Source organism: Molothrus ater, chromosome 5, assembly GCF_012460135.2.
Source record: "Molothrus ater isolate BHLD 08-10-18 breed brown headed cowbird chromosome 5, BPBGC_Mater_1.1, whole genome shotgun sequence".
Taxonomy (NCBI): domain Eukaryota; kingdom Metazoa; phylum Chordata; class Aves; order Passeriformes; family Icteridae; genus Molothrus; species Molothrus ater.
The window spans coordinates 35,404,375-35,426,470 of record NC_050482.2 but is presented as its reverse complement, the minus strand read 5'-3'; the positions used below and the strand labels follow the sequence as shown (position 1 = coordinate 35,426,470).

At 39.5% G+C, this 22,096-nt stretch overlaps 1 protein-coding gene across 1 annotated transcript in view; it reads left to right on the top strand.

The window, feature by feature from the left end:
- The window catches only part of PTPRR (protein tyrosine phosphatase receptor type R), a 138,918-nt gene that overhangs the window by 68,221 nt on the left and 48,601 nt on the right, over positions 1-22,096 (top strand). The window contains exons 3-6 of the mRNA XM_036401080.2: positions 1,729-1,842; positions 5,013-5,168; positions 12,673-12,783; positions 16,936-17,198. Of these exons, the coding sequence (XP_036256973.1) occupies positions 1,729-1,842; positions 5,013-5,168; positions 12,673-12,783; positions 16,936-17,198 (644 nt within the window). The remainder of the gene's footprint in view (positions 1-1,728; positions 1,843-5,012; positions 5,169-12,672; positions 12,784-16,935; positions 17,199-22,096) is intronic.

Below are 22,096 nucleotides of genomic sequence, written 5' to 3'. Positions count from 1 at the left end.
TAACCCCATAACTCAGGGTCACCAGCTTGGACACTCTTTATGCCATCCTAATGTATCTCCAGGGACCCTCATGACAGCCTTTCTATTTCAGGAGCAACTCCCTTTCTCATTTACTCAAGACCTCCAGACCAGGCTGTCTCAGTGTAGTCACAGCTTCAAAGCTCCAAACCAATTCTTGTCAGGTATTCCATGAGTCAATCTGAGGTACAGAAGAAAAAGTGCTCACATCTGTTAGACCTCCACATGTCCCCTCTCAAGACATCTCTCTATTTCAGTGATAAAGTTGGAGCAGTTTTGTAACCATTGAGGATGTCTGTCAAATTCGAGAAGAAGTAAAGAGAAGAAGACTTTGCATTTTGAAAATGCCAGGGTAGAAAGGGTATTTTAAGTGGAAGAATCTTGTAATACTTCCAACTGAATTAAAGCTCAGTTGTGTGGTAAGAGCAAATCTCATGCATCAAGACCTGACAATGCCAGTAGAGTAAAACAATGAGAAAAAGGGAGGAAAAGAAAGAAAACCACTAGGTACTGACAGAAAAATCAAATCGATGGTGGAAAAGGAAAGCAAATATTTTATGGTTTTATGTTGCAGCTCATAAACACTGATAACAACAGTCAAAATGTGTGATGTTTCTTTTCTTTAAGATAAATGTTTCCTTTCTTTCTGAACCATAATCATATTCCCAGTGTGATAACTGACCCACCGATATTTAATTCTCTTTATGCAGCTCTGGTTAGGAAGGAAGAATAACCTGCTTGGTTCCCAGAGCAGGAAGCTGGCCCATGGCTCTAAACAGGAAATTTAAAATAAAAATCTTTTTTATCTTGAGTCAACTGGCTCAGGCAGAACTTAGTAACTTCCTAAGTCAGAAGTTGCCAGAAGCATTGGAATTCTGTGGCCATCTGACATAGTCATCTTTGCTCTCTTCTCCACTGCATATTGTCTGCAAAAGGGATATGAAAACAAAGAAGCAGACTCCAAAGTACCACAGGGAAGTACTGTCTATCAAGCACCATGTGAAGACCCAATATCTGGATCTTCTTGGACACAGAAGATTTGAGCCTAAATTATTTCTTGGGTAAAATTCCACTCACTTCACAAAAAGGATCTGAACTTGAGGAAACTTCTAAATTTCACTAAAATTCTAACACAGGGAGAGAAAATGCTTCAGTGCTGTAGTTTGTCTCATCCTGTGACCTGGATGAGGAAGCTTTAGGAAATTCAAACATGGGGAATGTATCCAGAATGTTTCATTTCTGATCTCAGAAACTGCTAATCAAAATTAAAATTGTATGATTTCACTATGTGTGACTCATTCTTCACCTTCAGGGAGATATGCTAAGACAATATTCCAAAGGAATCTTCATTGTGCAAACTCAACATCTCATTCTTTAAGGATGCATTGATGTTTAATGCTTAACTTTCATTTCTAAGGTAGTAATTGTGTTATCTTTAACACTGTGACTTGTCCAAGGAATTAAGCCAAAACCACCTAGAACCCATTCTGAGTGTACTTGGGCAAAGGTGGTACTTTGCTAATGAATAGCATTTAAGGTACTGAAATGTACCTTCAGACCTATTATATATTGTGATGTACATAGATTACACAGATTATTGTTACAGGGAAAAAACCCAACAACAATTAGTGAAAAGCCCCAGAGATCAGTCATCTTGAGAATTAAATGTCTTGGACAAAGAGTTCATTTGAACTGATTTTTGTTTTCCAGACACTGCAAATGGATGTAAACAAGCTGAATATCACATTGCTTCGGATATTTCGCCAAGGAGTGGCAGCAGCACTGGGACTCTTACCTCAGCAAATTCATATCAACAGACTCATTGTAAGTACCAAAAGTCTGTGGGTATTAAAGTGTACCTGTTTATTTAAATTCTCTTATATTAATTTTCCTGTCACTATGGAAGAGTGCAATTAAATGGAACAGAAAAATACTTATTATTCCATTTCTTCAACTGCACTATAGAAAAATAGATCCCCATTACAAATTATTTAAATCCTTCTTTGAAAACACACCCAGCTAAGCCAGATAAATCTCTTTTTTGTCCTATTCATAAGCAGATTGCTTATCCCTTAGTTTTCATTCCAATGCAGTTCTTTTTCATGTTCACACCTTATCCATATTTTGTTTCTCAAAGGTTGAATATTGCTCAAAGAATACATGTGATTCATCCTTTCAAAGGCATCTTCACAATTTATCCTCAGACTTTCCATTAGTAAATTAAATGTCATCTACGATATTAATATTCATGCTTTGTTATTCTGCTATAATAATCTGTCCTCACAAATTATCCTGTAGACTATGGTATCCTACTGGCAAAAGATGGTGATAAATTTGCTTCCAGCAAAAAAGACTTTTTAAAATCAATTGTCATTGTATGGTTTTTTTGTGTATGCATACTTAATAGCACTGTTGTCTTTTTATGAAAATTTTACCGTGAAGCAAGAAAACCCAACATCGTGTGTGTATTGCTAGACTTCAATTCACTTTGCAGCGGGAAGAAAGGGTTTTTTATTCTACGTGCAGGTTGAATATTAGGGAAGAAAACTGACAGGTTCAGCATAAAAGTATTTTCTGCCTTGAAAGCTTGATAAGGTTGCATACATCAAAAAGGATTATAAAACTCCTTCAAGAAATGTCTCTGTGAGAAAAGATCTCACAAGAAATATAGCAAGAAAGATCAATAGGAATGCACTTGCAGCCCTTTCCCTGTTCTTCAGGAATCTCACTCATTTGTGACAAGTGATGCTAAATTTCATTTGTCTCCTGCATTGACCAGAATGAAACGTTTAAAGATATATTCCAAGAAAAGCACAGTTAAATGAGAAATGTTTTGGAGTCTGAGATGTGTATTTCAATATACTGAATCACCTAGTAGCTTTCTTCCTATACTCCTTAGAAATTATATAAATAAACAGAAGAAATGTGCTGTTTATTTTCCTACTGACTCCACTGCTTTTTTCTTTCTCCTCTCATTTATGATTTAAGGGAAGAGATAGTGTCATTTTACACCGGCATATAGCCCAGAATACAGTAAGCACTATTATTTAATTAGTCTTTTCAACACCTGTAAAAGTTCTTCTATGAGTCAATATTTCAGCTCTATAAGAAAGCAAGCAAACTTTTCCTCTATTTGCTCTAAAAATCACGCACAGTCAAAATTCACGAGGAAGTCGAATACATGTTAGGAGACATTATTCCCACTTTTCATCCTTCTAACATGAGACAGTTCCTCTCACACAGAGTGCTGGCAAGCAAGCAGAGCAAATCAAAATTCATCTTGCCTTGTTTCAGTGTGTTGTTTCTAAACTACTCATCTAGGCTCCCTGTAAAAGCAGTAGAGGATGGTAACTGCAGGAGAAGAGGCATTGAGATGCATCCCGATTATATTAGGATGGATTAAGAGATGCCAGTCCCTCTCTGCTGGCTTTCAAAGGTAGGTGACTGAAGTGAGGTGAGGTGACTCAGTCCCAAGTGAGCAGCTCTCAGAAGTGACCAGGAGTCTGAAAGCCAGGATGTGGACAGGCACAGAGGGAGGAGACACCCTGCTAACCTCTTACATGTTACACAGATGCCAGGAAATATTAACTCACTATTTCCAGTGTCTCCTTAGCCTTTCCAGTACATCCTCCTCCCATAAAGTCCCTTTAATGGGATAGAGAAACTCATAAACAGAGGAGGCACAAAACACTGGGAATGCTGCATACCTGCCAAGCCTTGCCTGGTGCCTGTGACCTGCACACAGTAGCAGTCCCCTTCCCATGTCAGAGACTGACTACAACCCCAGGCTCTAATCAGTTTCTTCAGCTCCCACTGGTAGCCAGTGTCCTTGCCATTGTTATTGAGCAGATGGACCAGCAGCACATGTGAGAGCACAGAGGACAGATTTAGGGCAAACATGTTTGAAAGAGTCCCTTTCTGTGCAGCTCTATTTTGAATGCAAGGAATATTTTATGGAAAGAGTATTTCATGCAAAGGTATTTTAAGAAAAGCAAAAGATGGCTTTTTCTTCACTTCAGTAGAGATAATGATACACGTTCAAGGTGATGGCAAGGAGGCAGGGGAAATAAGGATTATCCCTGTTTGAACTGATCTCTCCCATCCCATAATGATGAATAGCAAATAACCAGATTGTTGAGGTTCTTGCCTGTCCAGGCAGCAATGCAAGGAACAGCTCCATGCCTACTTCATGTGTGGGGGATCCCCCAGATCTGGAGTCTGCTCCACACTGTCAGCTCCACTGGCCATAGCCCTGGGGAGATAGGGTTCCCACTTCATGTTTGGACATCAGAGTTGTCTCTCATGCTTTTCAAGTCTATCACAACAGAGAAAGTCTCTTTCCTTTTGCTACCTTGAAACAGAGTGGGCATCACTGACATTTCTAATACAGAACCTCTTAGGCTGCCAGGACTGCATCAAAGACCCCAGGGCAAGAATTAATAGATAAGGGAGTGGACATTCTCAGGTCACCTATTAAGTGCTAATAAGACTTCCTTGGTCCTTTAATTTTGTTGGACCGTACTAAATTGCACTGCAGTCAACTAATGGGACTTGATTGTGGTATGTGTCTGCCATATGTTGAGAAGGGACTAGAAAGTAATGCCAAATATCACAGCATTATGCTAAGCATTCCTATTTCATCTCAGCTCAGATGAACTGTCTGCTAAAATCCCTGCTGGCGCATTGCCATTGACCCCATCCAATGGCTCCTCCTATTACTATGTTGCATTGATTGTTTAATGATACTAGACTCAGGAAAAGTCTACCTTGTCAATATTGATTGAGACAAAGCATTCATGCCCATGTATAGGATTTGCATTTTCTTCCACAGTCTGCTGGGATTTACAGACAGGCAAAAGGTATGCTGTGCTCACAGAGCAGGTTGCAACATTTATACTCCATGCTTTTGCCTCTGGAATTATAGTTGCAATCTACAGAGAGCAGAGATTAATGCCAGACCCCTCCTATGATTTTGCCTTTTTTTTTTTCCCTAGGGAAAGAAGAACTGTGTGGAACTGTTTGTGTCCCCACTGAACACGAAGCCAGGAATTTCTGAGGCGCTCCCATCTGAAGAAGTGCTGCGTTCCCTTAATATCAACATTTTGCATCAGAGTTTATCCCAGTTTGGAATAACAGAGGTCTCCCCTGAGGTTAGTTTTCAATCTTCTAACCTGTATTATTTTGATACAGATTAGGCACTTACTTCCTTGGTAGTATTCCAGCTGAGGTTCTCAAGCATGAGGCAGAAAATGTATGAGCTTAGAGAGCATCACTAGTGTAAGGCAATTATCATAGAATCCTCAAATAGTCTGGCTTGGAAAGGATTTTAAAGATCACCTAGTTCCAACCCCTCTCCCATGGACTGCACCTTTCACTAGACCAGATTGCTCAGAGCCCCTCTCTATTAAATTACTTTAGTAGTGCTTTATTAGGCTATTTACCCTTTAACATCCACATCCTCCTCACACAGATGAGCTATCATTGAAATCAGAGTCTAGATGTAAGTGTGCGCTAATTGCCTTAAAGGAAATGGACATAAGGAATTCCAGTCTATTAATGGGGGTAGAAAGACATAATAATTTCAATAGAGAGATAAATGGAATGCAGATATTGGGTGTCACCATTACTACCCATGGAACTTTTGTCTGACATGATTTTGAAAAACTGAATCTGTACATTACACCTATGCTTCTTTTTATTTTTAGCATCATCAACAGATTTATTTTCTTTATGTGCTCCAAAAAGAGGATAAAAATAAAACTTGTAGCTATTATTTGTATGACTTCATCCATTTTTTGGAAGAAAAAAAAATCCATTTCCAAGTTGAGATAACATTGTCATCTCCACAGCTTGTCTGAGACATTATCAGTGAGATGGATATCTAATTCTGGGGTCAACCATTTGAAATGTGACCAGAAAATGAAAGAAAGTAAAAGCCTTAAGGGTAAAAAGCCAGTGAGCTCATGGACATGAGCTCATGGCCATATCACACTGCATTTTATTTAGTGTCTTACCTGAAGCTCTTACATACATATGAAGACTCTCAGAATACAGTTTGGGGCCAAACCCCTTCAATCATGTTGTCAAGAATCAAGATTTTCAGTGGAAACTCCCAGTTTGGCAGAGGAAGTGTCCATGTCCAAAAAAATGGGAAAAAAATTAAATACTCTGATGAGCTGTGTTTCCCTCCATGGGTAAAAAGTTCCTGGGGTTTTTTATATCCAAAGCTGTGTTTGAGACACTGCTGTTTCAGCCATTGGGCTGTTATGCCTACCTGTATTTCTACTGATTGGAAATTGTTTCTCTCATTTTAAGTATTCTAAGAATCTAGATGTCTTTTTAACAAAAAAAAAAATGAAATATAAAACAAGGCCAATTCATGTTCTACTACAGCAACCTTCCACTATCAAAATTCAGATTCCCAAGTTTTAGCTGTTCTAATACAAAACATAGTAAAGCAGTGGTTTCCAAATAAATCAAGTCTTTATATCACCTATCAGCAAACTGAGTGAAGCTTCCTTTAGGTCAGAATTTCCTTTTTATCTGAAGCACATGTGTATGACAGTTGGGATAGAGGCAATTATCTATTCCTAGTACTACAAATAACACTTCAGGTAGACATGGGGCAAGAACTTATATGAATAATATATGAACGGAGAAATGTCATCAAGCTGTGAAGAGATGCTGGAAGAAATCAAGCCTTGAACTCAAGAGCTCATCTTGAGTTACATACATTTCAATAATCTGGAGTGTTCAGATATATGGAAAAAAATGTAGGTAATTATTTAGAACAGGATTATTAGAATGAAAGCTGGGCAGTCTCCTAGTACTGTTAGAGACACAAGAGATTATTTTAATATTTCAATTGATAGCAGATTATACGGCTAAGGCATTGATCCTGAAAAATAATGCAGCTTTACACTAATATGTAATACACTAATTACATATTCCTTGTGGATCTCAATAAATAGTTTACATGTATAAGACTACAGAGAAAAGAACATCAAAAAAACAACATACAGTCTTTGCTTGGTCAGCTGCCAACCATTTATGTTCCCTCAACTTGCTCTAAGAACAAATTGCTCCAAACAAAGTAACAGCAAACCAAAACAAAACAGGCAAACCTTTGAAGGAAGGTATAATTATACAAAGCCTTACATAGCTGTGATGCATGATTTTACCCATTGTAAAATGCTCTGTGTGTGTGTACTGCTGAGCTATCAATCCTGATTAAATCATGAGCTAAAATTATACACTTTTCTACCAAAAGTATGAATGCTTCACAAGCAGTATTTTATGTTGTATCAATGCACAAAAGAAGCATTACTCTCATCTTTCTAGGTGGGTGGCAGACACAGAGGTGTTAGGGCTGAAATTTGTCTCCTTTTTCAGCTGTATTTCAGTAAGAGCTGCCTAAGGCTTGAAAGTCTTCTGGCTCTCTCTCTGTGGTAAACAAAAAGAGATATGTTTGACAGGCAGTTCATCCCATGTGTGACACACCTCTCCTGAGATTGCTTGGTTGACCCTTTTTAACAAGGTTTAGTGTAAACTAGACCCCCAGAGGGTTAATGCTGTGGGAGATTAGCCTGTCTAAAGAAATTTTACCAAGATTATGTAGGAAAACCCACATGGAAAACTGCTCTGCTCAAAATTTCAGCCCATACTATACCATAAACAGCAAAAGTCCCAGTGGATGTCAGTACCTGGAACTACATTTCCATTCATTACAGAAATAATTTGCTTCACATCTGCTGATGCATTGATCACTGCTTGATCTATTTTCAAGTAAGTTGCCTGTCTCAAAATTATATCCCTGTTTCTTATTCTGCAGTTGCTGAAAGAGCAGTTTCCCTATATGTGTTTCCTGTAGGAACCACGAGAGTACTTTACTGCCTGGTGTAAAATGAGATGTGTACCACTGGAAATGTGTAAATTTAAAGGTGTCTTTGCCCTTTCAGGGGTCTAGGACAGTGTCTATACCTTTCATATCTCCTTGATTTTCCAATGGCTATCGTAGTTGTAGCATTTGTTCTTTTATTGTGGTCTAAAGTGGGTTTTCAGACTGAGTTCTGCTCCATGGGATGTACCACAGTCAGGAGCAGAATTCTCCAGAACAAAGTACCAAATTGTGCTTGATGGTAGGACTATATTCAATGAGTTAGGCAGTCTGTTATTATGGTGTGGGAATCCTGACTTCCTAAAGTCTTTAAATTGCTTGGATTTCAGAATTTACTAGATTTCAGAATTTACTAGAAGAGAACTTGAAGTGGTTTTGAATGACAAAAATAACTGAAGTTACACTACATAAGATAAGGGTTACTATGTTTTGAGAGCTAAGCTGACTGCCAGTTGGAAATGTGTCACTGAAGGAGAAATTTCCAGAGTTCATACCAATATTATGCAATCCCAAAATGAAGCATTACAGCCTCCTTGCACAAAGAGGTCGCCTTTGAAGTATGTGATATTAACATATTAGGGAAGAAATCAAAGGAAGCAATCATGCACTTAAAGTATACAGAAACTGTGAGTCGCTGTAAGGACAAGTGATCAAAACCAGTATCTTAGAAATCACAACAGCCTGGACTGATAGAGGCACCTGGGAACAAAGCAGGGCACAAGGACATGCTCCTGTGATCAGGCAAGGCAGCTGTAGTGTCAAACCTGCACAGTGCACCCAGAGCACCCAACAGAAACAGGAGCCCTGCAGGCTGCCAGTGTGGATGTGGAATCACAGCACTTCATCACACATGTACCAAAAGTGGAGCTTTTGGGGTGGCTTCTTCATGGGAGACATGGTTAAGTGGTTACTATCCAGTGTCCTGTGAGCCTGAGAGGTCACACAGATTCCTACATGTTTTCACTGGGGGTGGAAATGGTTTCTTGGCAGCCTTTCCTAATGTGCTTCAGCTAACATAGTTAAAATAGCAGAAAAAACAAAGCTATTCAGTGTGAACTTCCATGAACCCTTTTTGATCTTGAGCTCTACCCCCAGCTCCCTGTAAGCTTTCCTCTGAGCTCAGAACTACAGCTTGCTATGCACTCATTAGTGTTCCAGCCCAAGGGACTAATTGGGGTTAACTGACCCAATTTGCAAATTCACCTGTTTTTCACTGAAAATTTACCTCTCTGGCAGGTCCTGATACTGCAGCAGAATCTTTCCATCTCAGATTTTACACTGACTACTTCAGGTTAATATCTGTCTTGTTCTTATCAAAAGCTGGCTGCTCATTTTACTTGCTTGTAGAAATACTCCACTATTTTTCCCGTAATAAGACCATAAAAGTCAGAATGGATTTTTAGTATCTTTAAAAAAAAAAGTTTATAAAAATTGTTTAGAAAAAACACATTTGTTCCAGTTCAGCAGATACTCTTGTGTGCAGGCACTCTCCAGTAAGGTTAGTAATTGAATGGCATTGTAAGACTACATTTGATTCTTCCACACATTGAATTCTGCTGAATTCAGATAGTTTAAATTAACCTGGTTCATTCTGCCTGAAAAACTCACCTTATTGGAGACTCGTTAGGGAATGGAGATACTAGGAAATTATTCCTTCCTCCCTGTTTGCTCTAGGATCTGGTGCTCCCTGAGCTACTGAAATTCCCTTGCCACTCCATCTGCTCTGATATTCCCCCACTTTTATTAGCTGCAGATCTTTGCAAATTATTCTGAGTATATCCTCAAGCCTATTCCTCAGAAACTATCTGAAGGACAAGAATCCTCTCGTTTCTGCCTTGCATTTGGCCATCCTATTAGCTTTTTTCCTGGGTGTCAGCAATTTGTAGTGAGTGTGGCAGTTGCTATCCCTCTTATCAGTTTTCCCAGACAAAGGAACAAAGTTCTGAATGATCTGCATTGACGTTTCAAAAAGCAATTCCTTATCATGGGTGTGAGATGACTCAGTTACTGGAGGTCACAGCTTCTTCTGTCATTAGGAAGCAGCTTAAGCAATGATTTTGCTCTCCACCAGCTAGATCTGGGAGAGAGATTTACCTGAGCAAGTGAAGGTACTACTAAAGTGTTTCAAAATAGTATGTCAAGTAAATTTAAGTCGTGGTATACTTTTTTACAGCATTTGTTAATATTCTTTGAACATTATTGTTAGAAAGACAAGTCAGGCAAAGACATGTCCTGAACACACATAGCACTAGACAGACATCATAGAGATTAATTCTCTTAAAGTCTTCTCTTCTTTTATTCTCTTCAGTCTGTTATATGTATGAAGTCTGTTATAAAATATTTTAAAAGTTTTGTAACATCATTGAATTAAAGTTTATATGTCTCTCATCCACTGTGACTAAAAATCCCATTAGCTTTTCATTTACTCTTTAGTGTACTTGTCCATTCAGTAAAGAGGTATTAAACCATCCCATTTACTCACTTACAAAAGGTCAGCACGGCCAATTCTCCTTTAGCTCCTGCTTTTTATCTAAATTTCCTCCTGAGAGATATGAAACACCGGAAGGCCATCAGGTAACCCACTCAGGGTCAAACATTGAGTTCATAGCTAATAGGCCACAACTGCAGCTGCTGCTGTCACCATGGGATTCCCATGGAGCTCAACAGGAGCAGTCTTGGAGATGGAGCAGCTGCAGGTTTGGGCTCTGAGCCAGTATTGGGACCCAAGTCCTGTGCCATGAGCACAGCAGAATGACCTTGCTGTGCTGAGGTAGCAGATTGCACAGAGAGCTGTGCCCCACTACAGTAGCAGCAGTGTTTAAATACGTCTAGGAACAATTTTTGCAGAAATATTTGGTAAGATTTCCAGCTTCTCTTTGAAAGCCCTGAGTTTTAAGTTGCTCATTAAACATCAGACTGACACTTTATAAGCCTTTTTAAACTGTCAATACCTGCAAGATTTTAAAGCTTAGACCATGGTGCATGATTACACTTACACACAAATATACTAATTTTACAAGATTGGTTTCTATAGTTGTGTTGAAGGATTTCCATTCTGGCTCCCAGGACTATTACTTCCAAAGAAAACTGTTCTTTATTACGCTTTCAGTTCTAAAGCTGTCAACTACCAGTTAAACACAAGCATTTTTTCAAGCAAGCAAGTCTCTGTAAATCAGCCATGCTACCAAATTCCTCTCAAAATATTTGCATTTTGTGGCAATTGTATCTGTGAATTGTCTTGCATTGTCCTCTTTTCAAAAACAGCAGTGCCTAATGCTGTGCTGAAAAGAGGACCATGAAAACTATATTAGGATCCAGCACCCAGCATTCTTTGTCAGCTTGTTCTCTTCCTCAGGCCATGATCTCCCGCTCCTCAGGAAGCTTTCCCACATGAATTCATCATCATCCAGACTTTCTGTGTTTGGGAGGATGAAGAGGCTTGGTTTTGGGAGGCTTTGTCTTTTTGGAAGACAAAATTGTCTTGATACATTAGCTGTGCAAAAGGGCAGGCTAATGGGTGGCTAAGCAAAGGGTTAGAGCATCCCTGCAGTTCTGCAGGCCCATTGAGCAGCCACTCATCTTTGAGTATGCAGGAACTCTTTCCTCTGTGATAACCTCTGTGATAAACACAACATCCCCAGAGAGGAGAAAAGGCCACATTGGGATGGGAAGACAGCTCAGTATTTAAACTAGAGGTTTATTTAAAGCCATTAAAGAACCTCAGCAAGAGGGAAACACAAAGACCTTGACCATTTACAATGGAAACCAGAATTTTAGAAAGTTGGTTTTACTCAGTCTGAGAACTCTACTGAAAAGACACAATTAAGAAAATAAAAGCAAGTAGCTGAAAATTGGAAGGGCAATGTCTACTGAACTGTGGTCCCACAAACATCAGACAACATACTTTATTCTAAATAGTATATTGCAGTTCGACCAAAGGTGCATGTACTTTGTTTCTGCTACAAAATCTATATTTGAAAACTTAGTGAAATTCTGGTAATTTAATAGTCCAATCAAGTCCTACTGCTGCAATAAAGACAAAATTAAATGCTTTTACAATCATTATTATTTCATAATTCCCAGGAGTTCCCTAGGAGTTCTGGAAATTTTAGTGTGCACAGCTGTTACAGAAATGTTCTATCAGCAGGAAGCCAAAGATAATGAGATTAAGCATAATTAGAATTATAGATAAACAGATAATGAGATTATTTTCAGCAAAATCAATATTTTTTATGTATTTGTGTGTGTAATCTAGAGGTGACAGTGTGAGGGCTTCCTGGCTCACAAAGGCAAACAGGCAAATCACCTGCTCTTTGCTCCGTGTCAGGTGTAGACACTGGGAAGGCTGGCGTGTGCGTGCTGGGGCTGCAGATAAGCCCTGGGAAGAAGGAGGCAGGGCAAGCACTTCCCAAAGGCCTTGTGGGAGCACAGCCCTTTGACCTGAGCAGCCAGGTGGCTTCCAAGAATGGTGCTGGGCCTTGTTTGCTTTACCTTCAGGCAGCCTGTGCTGGCTGGTGGGAGTTCCCTGGGCTGCAGATCCCGGCGCGGCGCTGGGAGCCCGCGGTGGCCCTGCTCCATGGACTGGGTGTGGGCAGGGGTGCCAATAGCAGCGCTCCAAGTCATGCCATGTGCTGTGGAATTCCAGCGCTGACAAAGCTGAGGAGAGTGATTAATGCCCAAGGAGAGCTATTTAATCTGCACATGCCACTCTATAACTTTTTTTTCTCTTTCTGTTTCTGTTTCATTGCTTAAAAAAGAAAAATGTTTTGCAAGGCCAGCACGAAGCAGACAAAATCTGGAGCAAAGAAGGATTTTATGCAGTTGTCATATTTCTCAGCATCTTTGTCATTCTAGTGACTTGTTTAATGGTAAGTTTCCCTTTTACCCTTATTTTGTTTTTTATTTCATGCTTTTCTTAGTCTGAAGGATAGGGTCACAAATTCTTTACATGATGGGTGTTTTCTCAAGACTAATAGAAACTCAACTCCAAGGTAAGAATTGGTCACTCTGGTAATGCTGGGAAACCAAAGTTTGAAGAATCACATTTCTTGATGCATTTTGAGTTGAATGAAGAATGTAACTAGAAGGAAGCTGAAGAAATAAATAACAGGTTCTTAAATCTACAGGGTAACTGTGTAGGGACATGAGTGATGACTTCTCAACTTTCTTAGTTCCCAGGATCCCTGAAGTCCTCTTACCTGCCTTTATTTCAGTTTTATTCAATAGTAAAAGCAACACCACATTGATAGAATGTTGTCAGTGCACAGTTGTTAGAGTGTGTGTTGGTATTTGTGTATCAAATGCACAAAAATTAAACTGAAATAACTAGTAAGAACATGAATGAATAATAATATTTTTGAGCAGGTTTGCCATTCACATTGTATGAGCTCAGTGGCTAGGTTTCTGAGCATTGGGCACAATTCTAATATATTGAATATGAGAAGTACAGTGGTCACACAGAAGATGAAGAACACTATACCACTACTGACTTTTGTAGGGTAATTTTTGCATTTTTGTCCAATGTTGTATCTTATACATTTTCCTTCTTTAAATTGTGTGATACTTCTACAGTGCACACATACAAGTGCTAACTGAATTCTCTGACAATTGTCAGCATTTATGAAGACACAGTATCTTGGGGTGTTTTTGAGATATTTTGCTCTCAAACACATGTAATTTTCTTTAACCACTTACAACCTTAAGATGGAAAGCATGTTTAATCTGAAGTTATTTAAAAATGTTCACAGTTATATAAATGTTCACAAAAATTTATAACAAAATGTTATTTCATCTTTTAAGGTCTCCCTAAGTTTTGAAAAGTTTAAGATTAAGATTGTTTATCACAGGAAATTGTTTTATCACAGGAAACAAGATTAAGATTGTTTTATCACAGGAAATTGTTGCTTTATTTAATTTCTACTTTCTTATTGTCTCCATCTCTCCATGCCATTTCACTCAAAAGGAGGAGGATAACTCTAGAAATCTCTTCTCTACTTTCTATTTTGGAGAAGAGATATTTTGGTCATTACTTACTATTTAACTGGAAGAGTATAGAAAATGCTGGCTGTCCTTGTCCTGGTACCACACAATATTTTCATTAATGATCTGGAATGCATCAACAATATTGGAAATTGAAAGCATTCTGTATGACAGTATCAGAACTTCGAATATTCTTAGGGTGCCAGAGAAAAGATGGGAAAGAACAACAATGCTGCTTGGCAGGGACAAGAGCTGTAATCATGTGCATCAATACAATGTAGGAGATATGTGGCAAAACAATAGTTTTGTAGGAAAGGTTCCAGCAGTATCACAGAAAAGTATTACAGAAGTAGATAAGGAGATAAGCAACATCAATGTTGCAAAAATACACTTCTTATCCTGGGATATATAAATGAGGATATGATCTCTAAGATCTGAATTCAGCTCTGCTATGATAATTTGGTTGTCATGTCTTACTCATTTTCTATTGTCTCTGTCCACCACATTTGTTTAAAATTTCAGGCAATTATAGGAGGAAGGAGATGCAAGAGTGATCAGAGACACAGAGGACATGAAATAATTTGGTTTATTTATGACAGGGAAAAGGAGCAAGCAGAAACATGATAGTTCTCAAACATGGAAAGATTTTAAAGGCTGTTGTAAGGAAGAAGATAATACTTTCTCCATTGGGGACTGGAAAAGAGAAAAATTTTTACAAGGTGATTTGGCTGAGTCATTAGAAAGATCTTTGCTATCACATGTGTCACCAGACCCTGGATTGCATTGCTTGGGGAAGCTTGGGAGTTTCCCCCATTAAGATTTTAGGCAAACATCTGATTTTAGGCAAACATCAGAAATAGTTTGGGTGTAGCTGATGTGAAGTTAGGGCAGAGGTCAATACTAGTAGACTCCTTGAATTCCTTCCAGATGAAATTGCTATTATTCTTGGTCTTTTCTGCAGGGATTCCCCTTTCTGTTCCTCCCAGGTCCAATCTGTATCTTTACATGTGCTACTGTTTAAACTGCAAATGGACACTGTCTCAGATTTTGCCAGGATCTGATAATATGTGGGTATGTCCAATCTGTAAAGTTAACAAATTACTTATGTTTGTTTTTATCCCATTTAATGTGTGGCAGAGTGGCAGAGTGGGTTGGTCACTATATTTTTGGCCATTTCTGGATTTTTTACTTTACTTGATTAAAACTCTTATAGCCCTGTAACACTTTCTGAGGAAAAGTTTTAGTGCTTAGATCAAATGTTGTTGGTTAGATTTTTTTTCGGTTTCTGCTAGGGTCAAGCTATCTTTTTTCCTAGATTCTTAACAATAGATTATTAAATAGTATATTAAATAATACTTGTCCACATTTTAGAAGTCAAAACCATAATTCCTTGGGTCCTCAAGAAGTGAAACTATGTCAAAACATATTAGTGACAAGAAGGTATGGTGAGCATTGTCATGGCCATGAGTCTGTGAGCTGCTTATCTGCTGGTTATCAGAAACAAATTAACTGAAAGCACTCACTAGAGAAAAAGACAGTAAAAATATTTCAAGTCCCTCTTTACCGGTACCAGTGCCCATGCTTCACAGGTACCCCTCAGAGGACTTCTTTTTCTGCAAAATTATGGGAAAAAAATCTTATCCTAGTAATTCTAAACCCTTCAGAATGAACAGATGGTTTACCTAGCCAAGTCTTGTTTTTGTGTATTGCTAATATGTGTATTGCTAATGGCATTAGGTCAGTTCCCAGCTAAACCTCTAATGTTAATCCTTGAACAAACAAACCCATCAGATATATCTAGTCATCACTGGAAAGCTAGGGAATGATAGATCTTTATGTGGTGCTAGCAGGGGCAACAGCTGTCAAAGAATTAACCTGCAGAGAAAAAAATTTTCTGGCCTAGGTTTTCTCTTACTCAAGGATCCAAATCAAATGCTTTACAGGAACAGAGAAAGCAAAGTGGAAAGTACAAGGGTATCTGCAGACACCTTCAAAAAACTGTGTAAGTGCCCTCCATCTCCACTTGCAATATTTACAATTCTTATAAATTTCATAGCTGGTAAGGCATGTTTTGAAATGGAACAGCTATAGCTCAGAAATTGTTTTTTGCATTGCTCTCCAAAGAAATAAGATATGTTAAACAGGTGTGACATGGGTACCTCTGGAGTGACATTACTGAGCACAAGCGACCTGCCTGCACTCACCAAGCCACGGTTCAGCAACATCAGTGTAGGGTTTGATGGAAGAAAATCAGTACAACTTCTGCTTTTGTTGCACATACCAGATGTTCACATTCATAAGCAATATGTGGACAGATAATCCTCGTATTACAGTGTGTTCAGAAATCAATTTCTTGGTGATTGTAAAGCACACTTTTCTGAACAGATGGTTAAATAGCTTCATAGGCCACTCATCACTTCAGCTTTATTTCAGAATAGTTAATGTTTCTCTCAGGATATTGGAGCCTATCCCTACCTGGAGGAGTATTTCAGAGTAATAGCAGCCTACTGTTACCAAAGTGACCTAGTAAAGTTACCCTGTTCAACCACCAGCTCCATGCCAGATGACTAAGGGCTTCTAAGAGCATCTGCTCTAAAACAAATTGAGGTTGCTGTAATTAAAGACTTGTATCTGGCTAAATCATAAACATCTATTTTATTTTGTGTCATTGTCTCTCTTGTGTTAAAATGCTTAAAATATCTTCTACAGTTACTGTATTTATCAGTATTTCCTTCTTCACAATATCTTCTGTAACTAATCTCCATTCTGTGTTATTTGCTCTTTAAATAATACTACTGCAGGTATTGCAAATAAGTACTAACTCACAGTGAGAACTGTTAAAATCCCTGCTGCCCTCGTGTACACTGCAGTTTATGTAATGGAAATGCTTATCTTGTTGTGCGAAATGCTGTGTAACACAACTTGTGACTTACCTTCTAGGAATGAAAGTCACCTATGGCAATCTTCTCCAGCATTTGTGATACCTTCCTTGCCTTGTTTACCAGGCAATTGAGATTGAGCTGTCCTCTTTATTTCTGTAGGTTCTGTACAGATTAAAGGAGAAGATCCAGTTGTCACTAAGGCAAGAGAAGGAAAAGAAGCAGGAGATCCACCTCTCACCCCTTCCCCTGCAGACGTCTCAGACTGAGTACAAGACCACCAACAGCATGGTCCAGCCTCAACAGGCTCCAAAGGTTATCAATGTTGTAGTGGACCCTCAAGGCCAATGTGTTCCTGAGCTCAAACCTCCCCTGTGTGCCAGTCCATCTCCTTTCAGAATGAAACCTGTGGGACTCCAGGAAAGGTAGGATGGTGCCTGGTGTGCTCAGGATTAATTCTGGGTTTTTATACTTATCCTTCATGATTTCATATGTTTCTCTTCTGTTAATGAATGGGAGATTTTGCCATATGGACATCTGAGAAGTGGGATTTTGGTGTGTTAACATCTATCTCACAGGTATTCTCTCCTTTCCTTTTCTTTACATATGACCAAAGATTCAGGTCATATGAAAATGTTCAGGTTTAGGCTGAGATTAACTGCATTGGTGGCATTCTTTTTGCTGATTATATTTTTCCCATACTCCAAAGAAATATTTTTTTCATTTTTCATTGGTTTTGCCTGTTTTGATCCTGGAGATCCTGGAAGAGAGTTCAAGGGCTGGTTATGTATTGTCAGCAAAGGACATTCTCATTCTCAGGGACTCCCTAGCACCTGAAAACTTAGAAATAAGTATTTACACCGAGTGCATTTAGCAATCTCATACAGTGTTTCCATTATCACCTTTAGACATATTTTTTCCTTAAATGCAGCTTTTCATGGTGGTCAGGATACTGTGCAAAGTCTACAGGCTTTACAAAAAGGAAGAAGTGATGAGTAATGAAACCAACTCTTGTGTGCAGTTCCTCAGAAATACTTGGGCACCAAACCCTGCCATTCATTGTACCTTTCAAAAACTGGGCCAGTGCTCTTTTTATAAAACTAGTTATTCTTCCCATAAGAGAATGCACACTGACATCTGTCTCTCCTCTGTTAGAAACCTGTATAATTTCTTGTCTGATGGCTGCAGGCTGCTTTCATAAAGCATCAGTGCTCTGAATAGCTCACATAGCATGCAGCTGTGCAACTGAACTCTGCTGCCCCGGCACAGACGATAAATGGAAGAACAGACATCATGCAGAGACCAAGCAGAGCCTCATCTGTGAGGGCTCTCAGCTGAGCTGTAACCCTGATTCAGCTTCAGCCATGGGGATTTCAATGGCAGAGATTTTATCAATGGATTTATGACAGACAGAGCTCAGGGAGGGGGATTGATTCTTCTGTGAGTGAAAGAGGCTTAAAGGCAAAGCTGTCATAAAATATGTAGTGATATCACTGAAAAAAAAAAAAAAAAAAAAAGGAATGGAGGAAGCAAGTAAATACATTTTGATAGTTTCATTCCAGAAGAGCCTTAAAATAAACCCAAAAGCATAAGAATCACATAGCTAATTTATAATACTTAATATCTAACATAGCATATGCAATAGTTGAGAGGGATTGAGGGAAAGGAATTTGCAGAGGGATTTCGTACCTAAGGACAAGAAACTTTTTGTACATAAGGAGAAAAAACTTTTCCATTTTTCAAACAAAGAAAGTAAAAACAATTGATGTAGGATATTAAGTTCCACTACAGATAGGAATTTTACATTTAATTCTCCTAAACCTAATTGCATTCTTTGAGGCGACAAAGTTCTGAGTCAGATATGACAAAATGGACAGCTGAGATACAAAGAGAAAAAACTAAACCTGATATTTGACCAAATAAATCAGACATTTAGGTTATTACTAAGGAAAAAGAAGTTAAAGGAATTGAGCACTTCAGTTTCTACTGTAAAAGAACACTAACAGACTGTTGTGAAAAAGCGAAATCCATTGTGATAACATCCCATTGTGCAGCTCTTTTTTGCCATGTTTAACACAGACTCTATCAGCCCAAGTCCACTCCTAAGAAATGGTTGTTTATTTCAAGCTCAGTGTACAAAGGTCTGGGAATATGAGGGAGAGAACAGTAGGGAATAGTTTATCTTCTGTTCCTCTGACATAAGCAGCTATTATTATGTCTATTTCTTATTTATTTACTATAACCTTTACTATGAACAAATTTGTACGCGTTCTAACACTCAGCAGTGTTGGAAGCAAAAAGTAATAATGCATTGACCCATTCTGCCTCAGATTTTATCTAGTGACTAGATAACTGGTCAGTTGAAAACTCCTCTCCACCTTTCTGCCCCAAAAAACCCTTGCACTAGGCAGCCTCGGGCCATCCTCATTACCTTTGGGAGGAGTGGACCTTTACACTATGGATCTGCCCACTGCAGATCCAAAGAGTCTACTGGCTCAAAACAGTCTACTGGCAGCCCTTCTTCTGATAGTATGGAGTGAATCAAACCTGGAGGTCCTGTACTACTCATGGCACAGCTTTAGGGCACCCTTTCAATAATTCTTGCTATGCTGATTTTGGTTTCTGCCAGGGGAAGAAGCTCTTGGCAGGCTAGAGTGGATATGGGGGCTCCTTGACAAAATTAGCATGGAGATTCCTTTGGTCACATGGTGTGACAGTGGTTCCTGAGCTGTATTTTCTAACCATCCAGACTACTTCCTGGTTTGATTCCTTAAGAGCAATCCGTAGTCCTGAAATGTCTCGTGTGATCCAGACCAAACTGTCCCTGGTTTGGGCCACGGTTCATTGATTTCTCTTTGAGCACATAGTGAGCTGTGCATAATCATCTAGGTGGGAAGTTTGTGACAATCTCTCTGAAGGATGGGACAGAAAAGTCAGATAATGCAACCTGATCTAGTTGAAGATGTCTCTACTCATTGCAGGGGGTTTTGATTAGATGACCTTAATAGATCCCTTCTAGACAAAACTATTCCATGAATCTGTGCCTGCCTCTCAAGTTCTCTTTGCTTTGTACACTAGGTCCTGCATTGAGGAACATACCCTTGACAGGACAAGGGGTGATGATTTTAAACTAAAGGAGGGTAGATTTAGATTAGATACAAGGAAGATTTTTTTTGCAATGAGAATGAAGCACTGGCACAGTGTGCCCAGGGAGGTAGCTGATGCCCCATCCCTGGAAACATTCATGGTCAGATTGGACAGGGCTCTGAGCAACGTGATCTAATTGAAGCTGTCTCTGCCCATGGCAGGGGAATGGGTCTATGTGACCTTTAAAGGTTCCTTCTGTCCCAAACTATTCTATGATTCTATGATCTAAATGCAAAAATATAGCCGAAGTGATTTTTCACAAAGCACCACATCAGCCTCTGGCCCTCTGAACTTTTCCATTTTTATTTGGAATAGCATTGGCCAGTACAGAGGCAAAAAAATTGTTAATGGACTACTGTGCATGGATAAAAATATTTCTGGGAGTTTTTCCAGCTTCTTAAAACATGTTGTGCTTCTGAATACGATAGCTAAGTCCATGAACATATTTTTCTGTGTATCTGGAAATGCTCTTACTCAGCTATTTCTATAAGACGCAGCTTCCCGGCAGATAATTTGCACTATCAAATGTGTGGGATGCCGCAATTTTTCTGCCACCTACGCGTGGCCGGTGCCTTGCCGGCTGCGGCTGTGCCAGAGCGCGGGGACAGTGACACCTAGAGCCGGCAGGCAGCGCGGTCACCCCGCAGCCGCAGCTCCTGCAGCAGGGCAGGCGCTCCCACGGCCGGGATTCACCGGCCCAGCGGCCGCAGGAGGCGATGCTGCTGCCGTGCTCCGCTCTCTGACACTCCACCCGGAGCGCTGCATCCAGCCCCAGTGCCCCCAGCATGAGAAGGATGCTGAGCTGTTGGAGCAAGGAAGGCCAGGAAATGATCAGATGGCTGCAGCACTTCTCCCATGAAGACAGGCTGAGGGAGTTGGGGTTGTTCAGGCTGGAGAAGGGGAGGCTCCAGGGAGACCTTATTGCAGCCTCTTGATACTTGAAGAGGGCCTATAAAAAAGATGGGGGCCAACTGTCTGTTAGGGTGTGTTGCCATAGGATAAGGGCTAATGGCTTCAAACTGAAGGAGGCTAGGTTTAGACTAGATACAAGGAAGTAGTTTTTGAGTATTTGAGGTCAGAGTAAATAGGACTCTAAACAACCTATTCTAATTGAAGCTTTCCTTACCCATGGAAAGTGGACTAGATAACTTTTAAGGGTCTTTTCCAACTCAAACTATTCTCTGATTCTATGATTTTCCTAGATGCTGCTCATGGATGTGTGCTCACATGTAGTTTGGAAAGGGAGGGAACAGTGGTGGCCAAGAGTAGAGAGTGGACTCAAGGTGTGGAGGTGACAGGGCTGTCAGAACAGAGGCACTGTCCCCTTTCTATTACAATTACTGAGGCAGGCCAGTGAAGGGCTATTTCTTCACAGCCTGTGTGCATCCCCTGGATCATTCAGTGCAGAATGCTTTGAAGTTGTTCTCTTTTTGTGTTCTCTTTTTTGTGTCTTAAGTGCTGCTCCTTTGCAGCAAAGACCTTCTCCCTTGGCAGCCCACAATGTTTGTTGCTCACCAAAGGAGCAGGAGAGCTGCTGTTCTCCTGTGGGTATCTTTGGTGATGAGCTGCCACAATATCACAGTGCCAACACCCGACTTTCGGATGCAAATAATTGTTTTCTCTTCCGTGAGCACATCTGTGAATACTGCATCAGTGTTTACTTTTCTACTTAGGCTTTTATAGGTTTATATGAATAATATATACTCTTCCTTCAGCAGAATAATGTTTCCTTTTATTCTGTTTCTTGGCCCAAAATTCATGTTGATATGAATGGTCCCAGCCAAAAGCAGAATCCGGTGAAGTGGGATGTGGTATTTTAGATTTCATTCTGACATATCAAGCATTGAAAATTCTTAGTGCAAGCAGTGAGTTGTTAAATCACAATCATGGTAGAAATAAATACAAATGTTACCACACCAGCACAGTATTACAAACGGGGTTTACATTTTCTGTGGCCACTGCAGCTGTGAGTTTTAGTTACAGTGTTATTTGTGACCACGACAATTACATTTCAACTAACTAGTGGACAATATGAAGTTTTGTTCAAATTAGTTACTGAGCAAAGATACATGGAAGAAAAGAAAATGTGGAAAATGTCTCCTCTACTGTGTGTTGAAAACAAACAGTGCTTTGGAAAAATTTCTCAAGCATTTGTATTCCATTCTAACCACAAAAT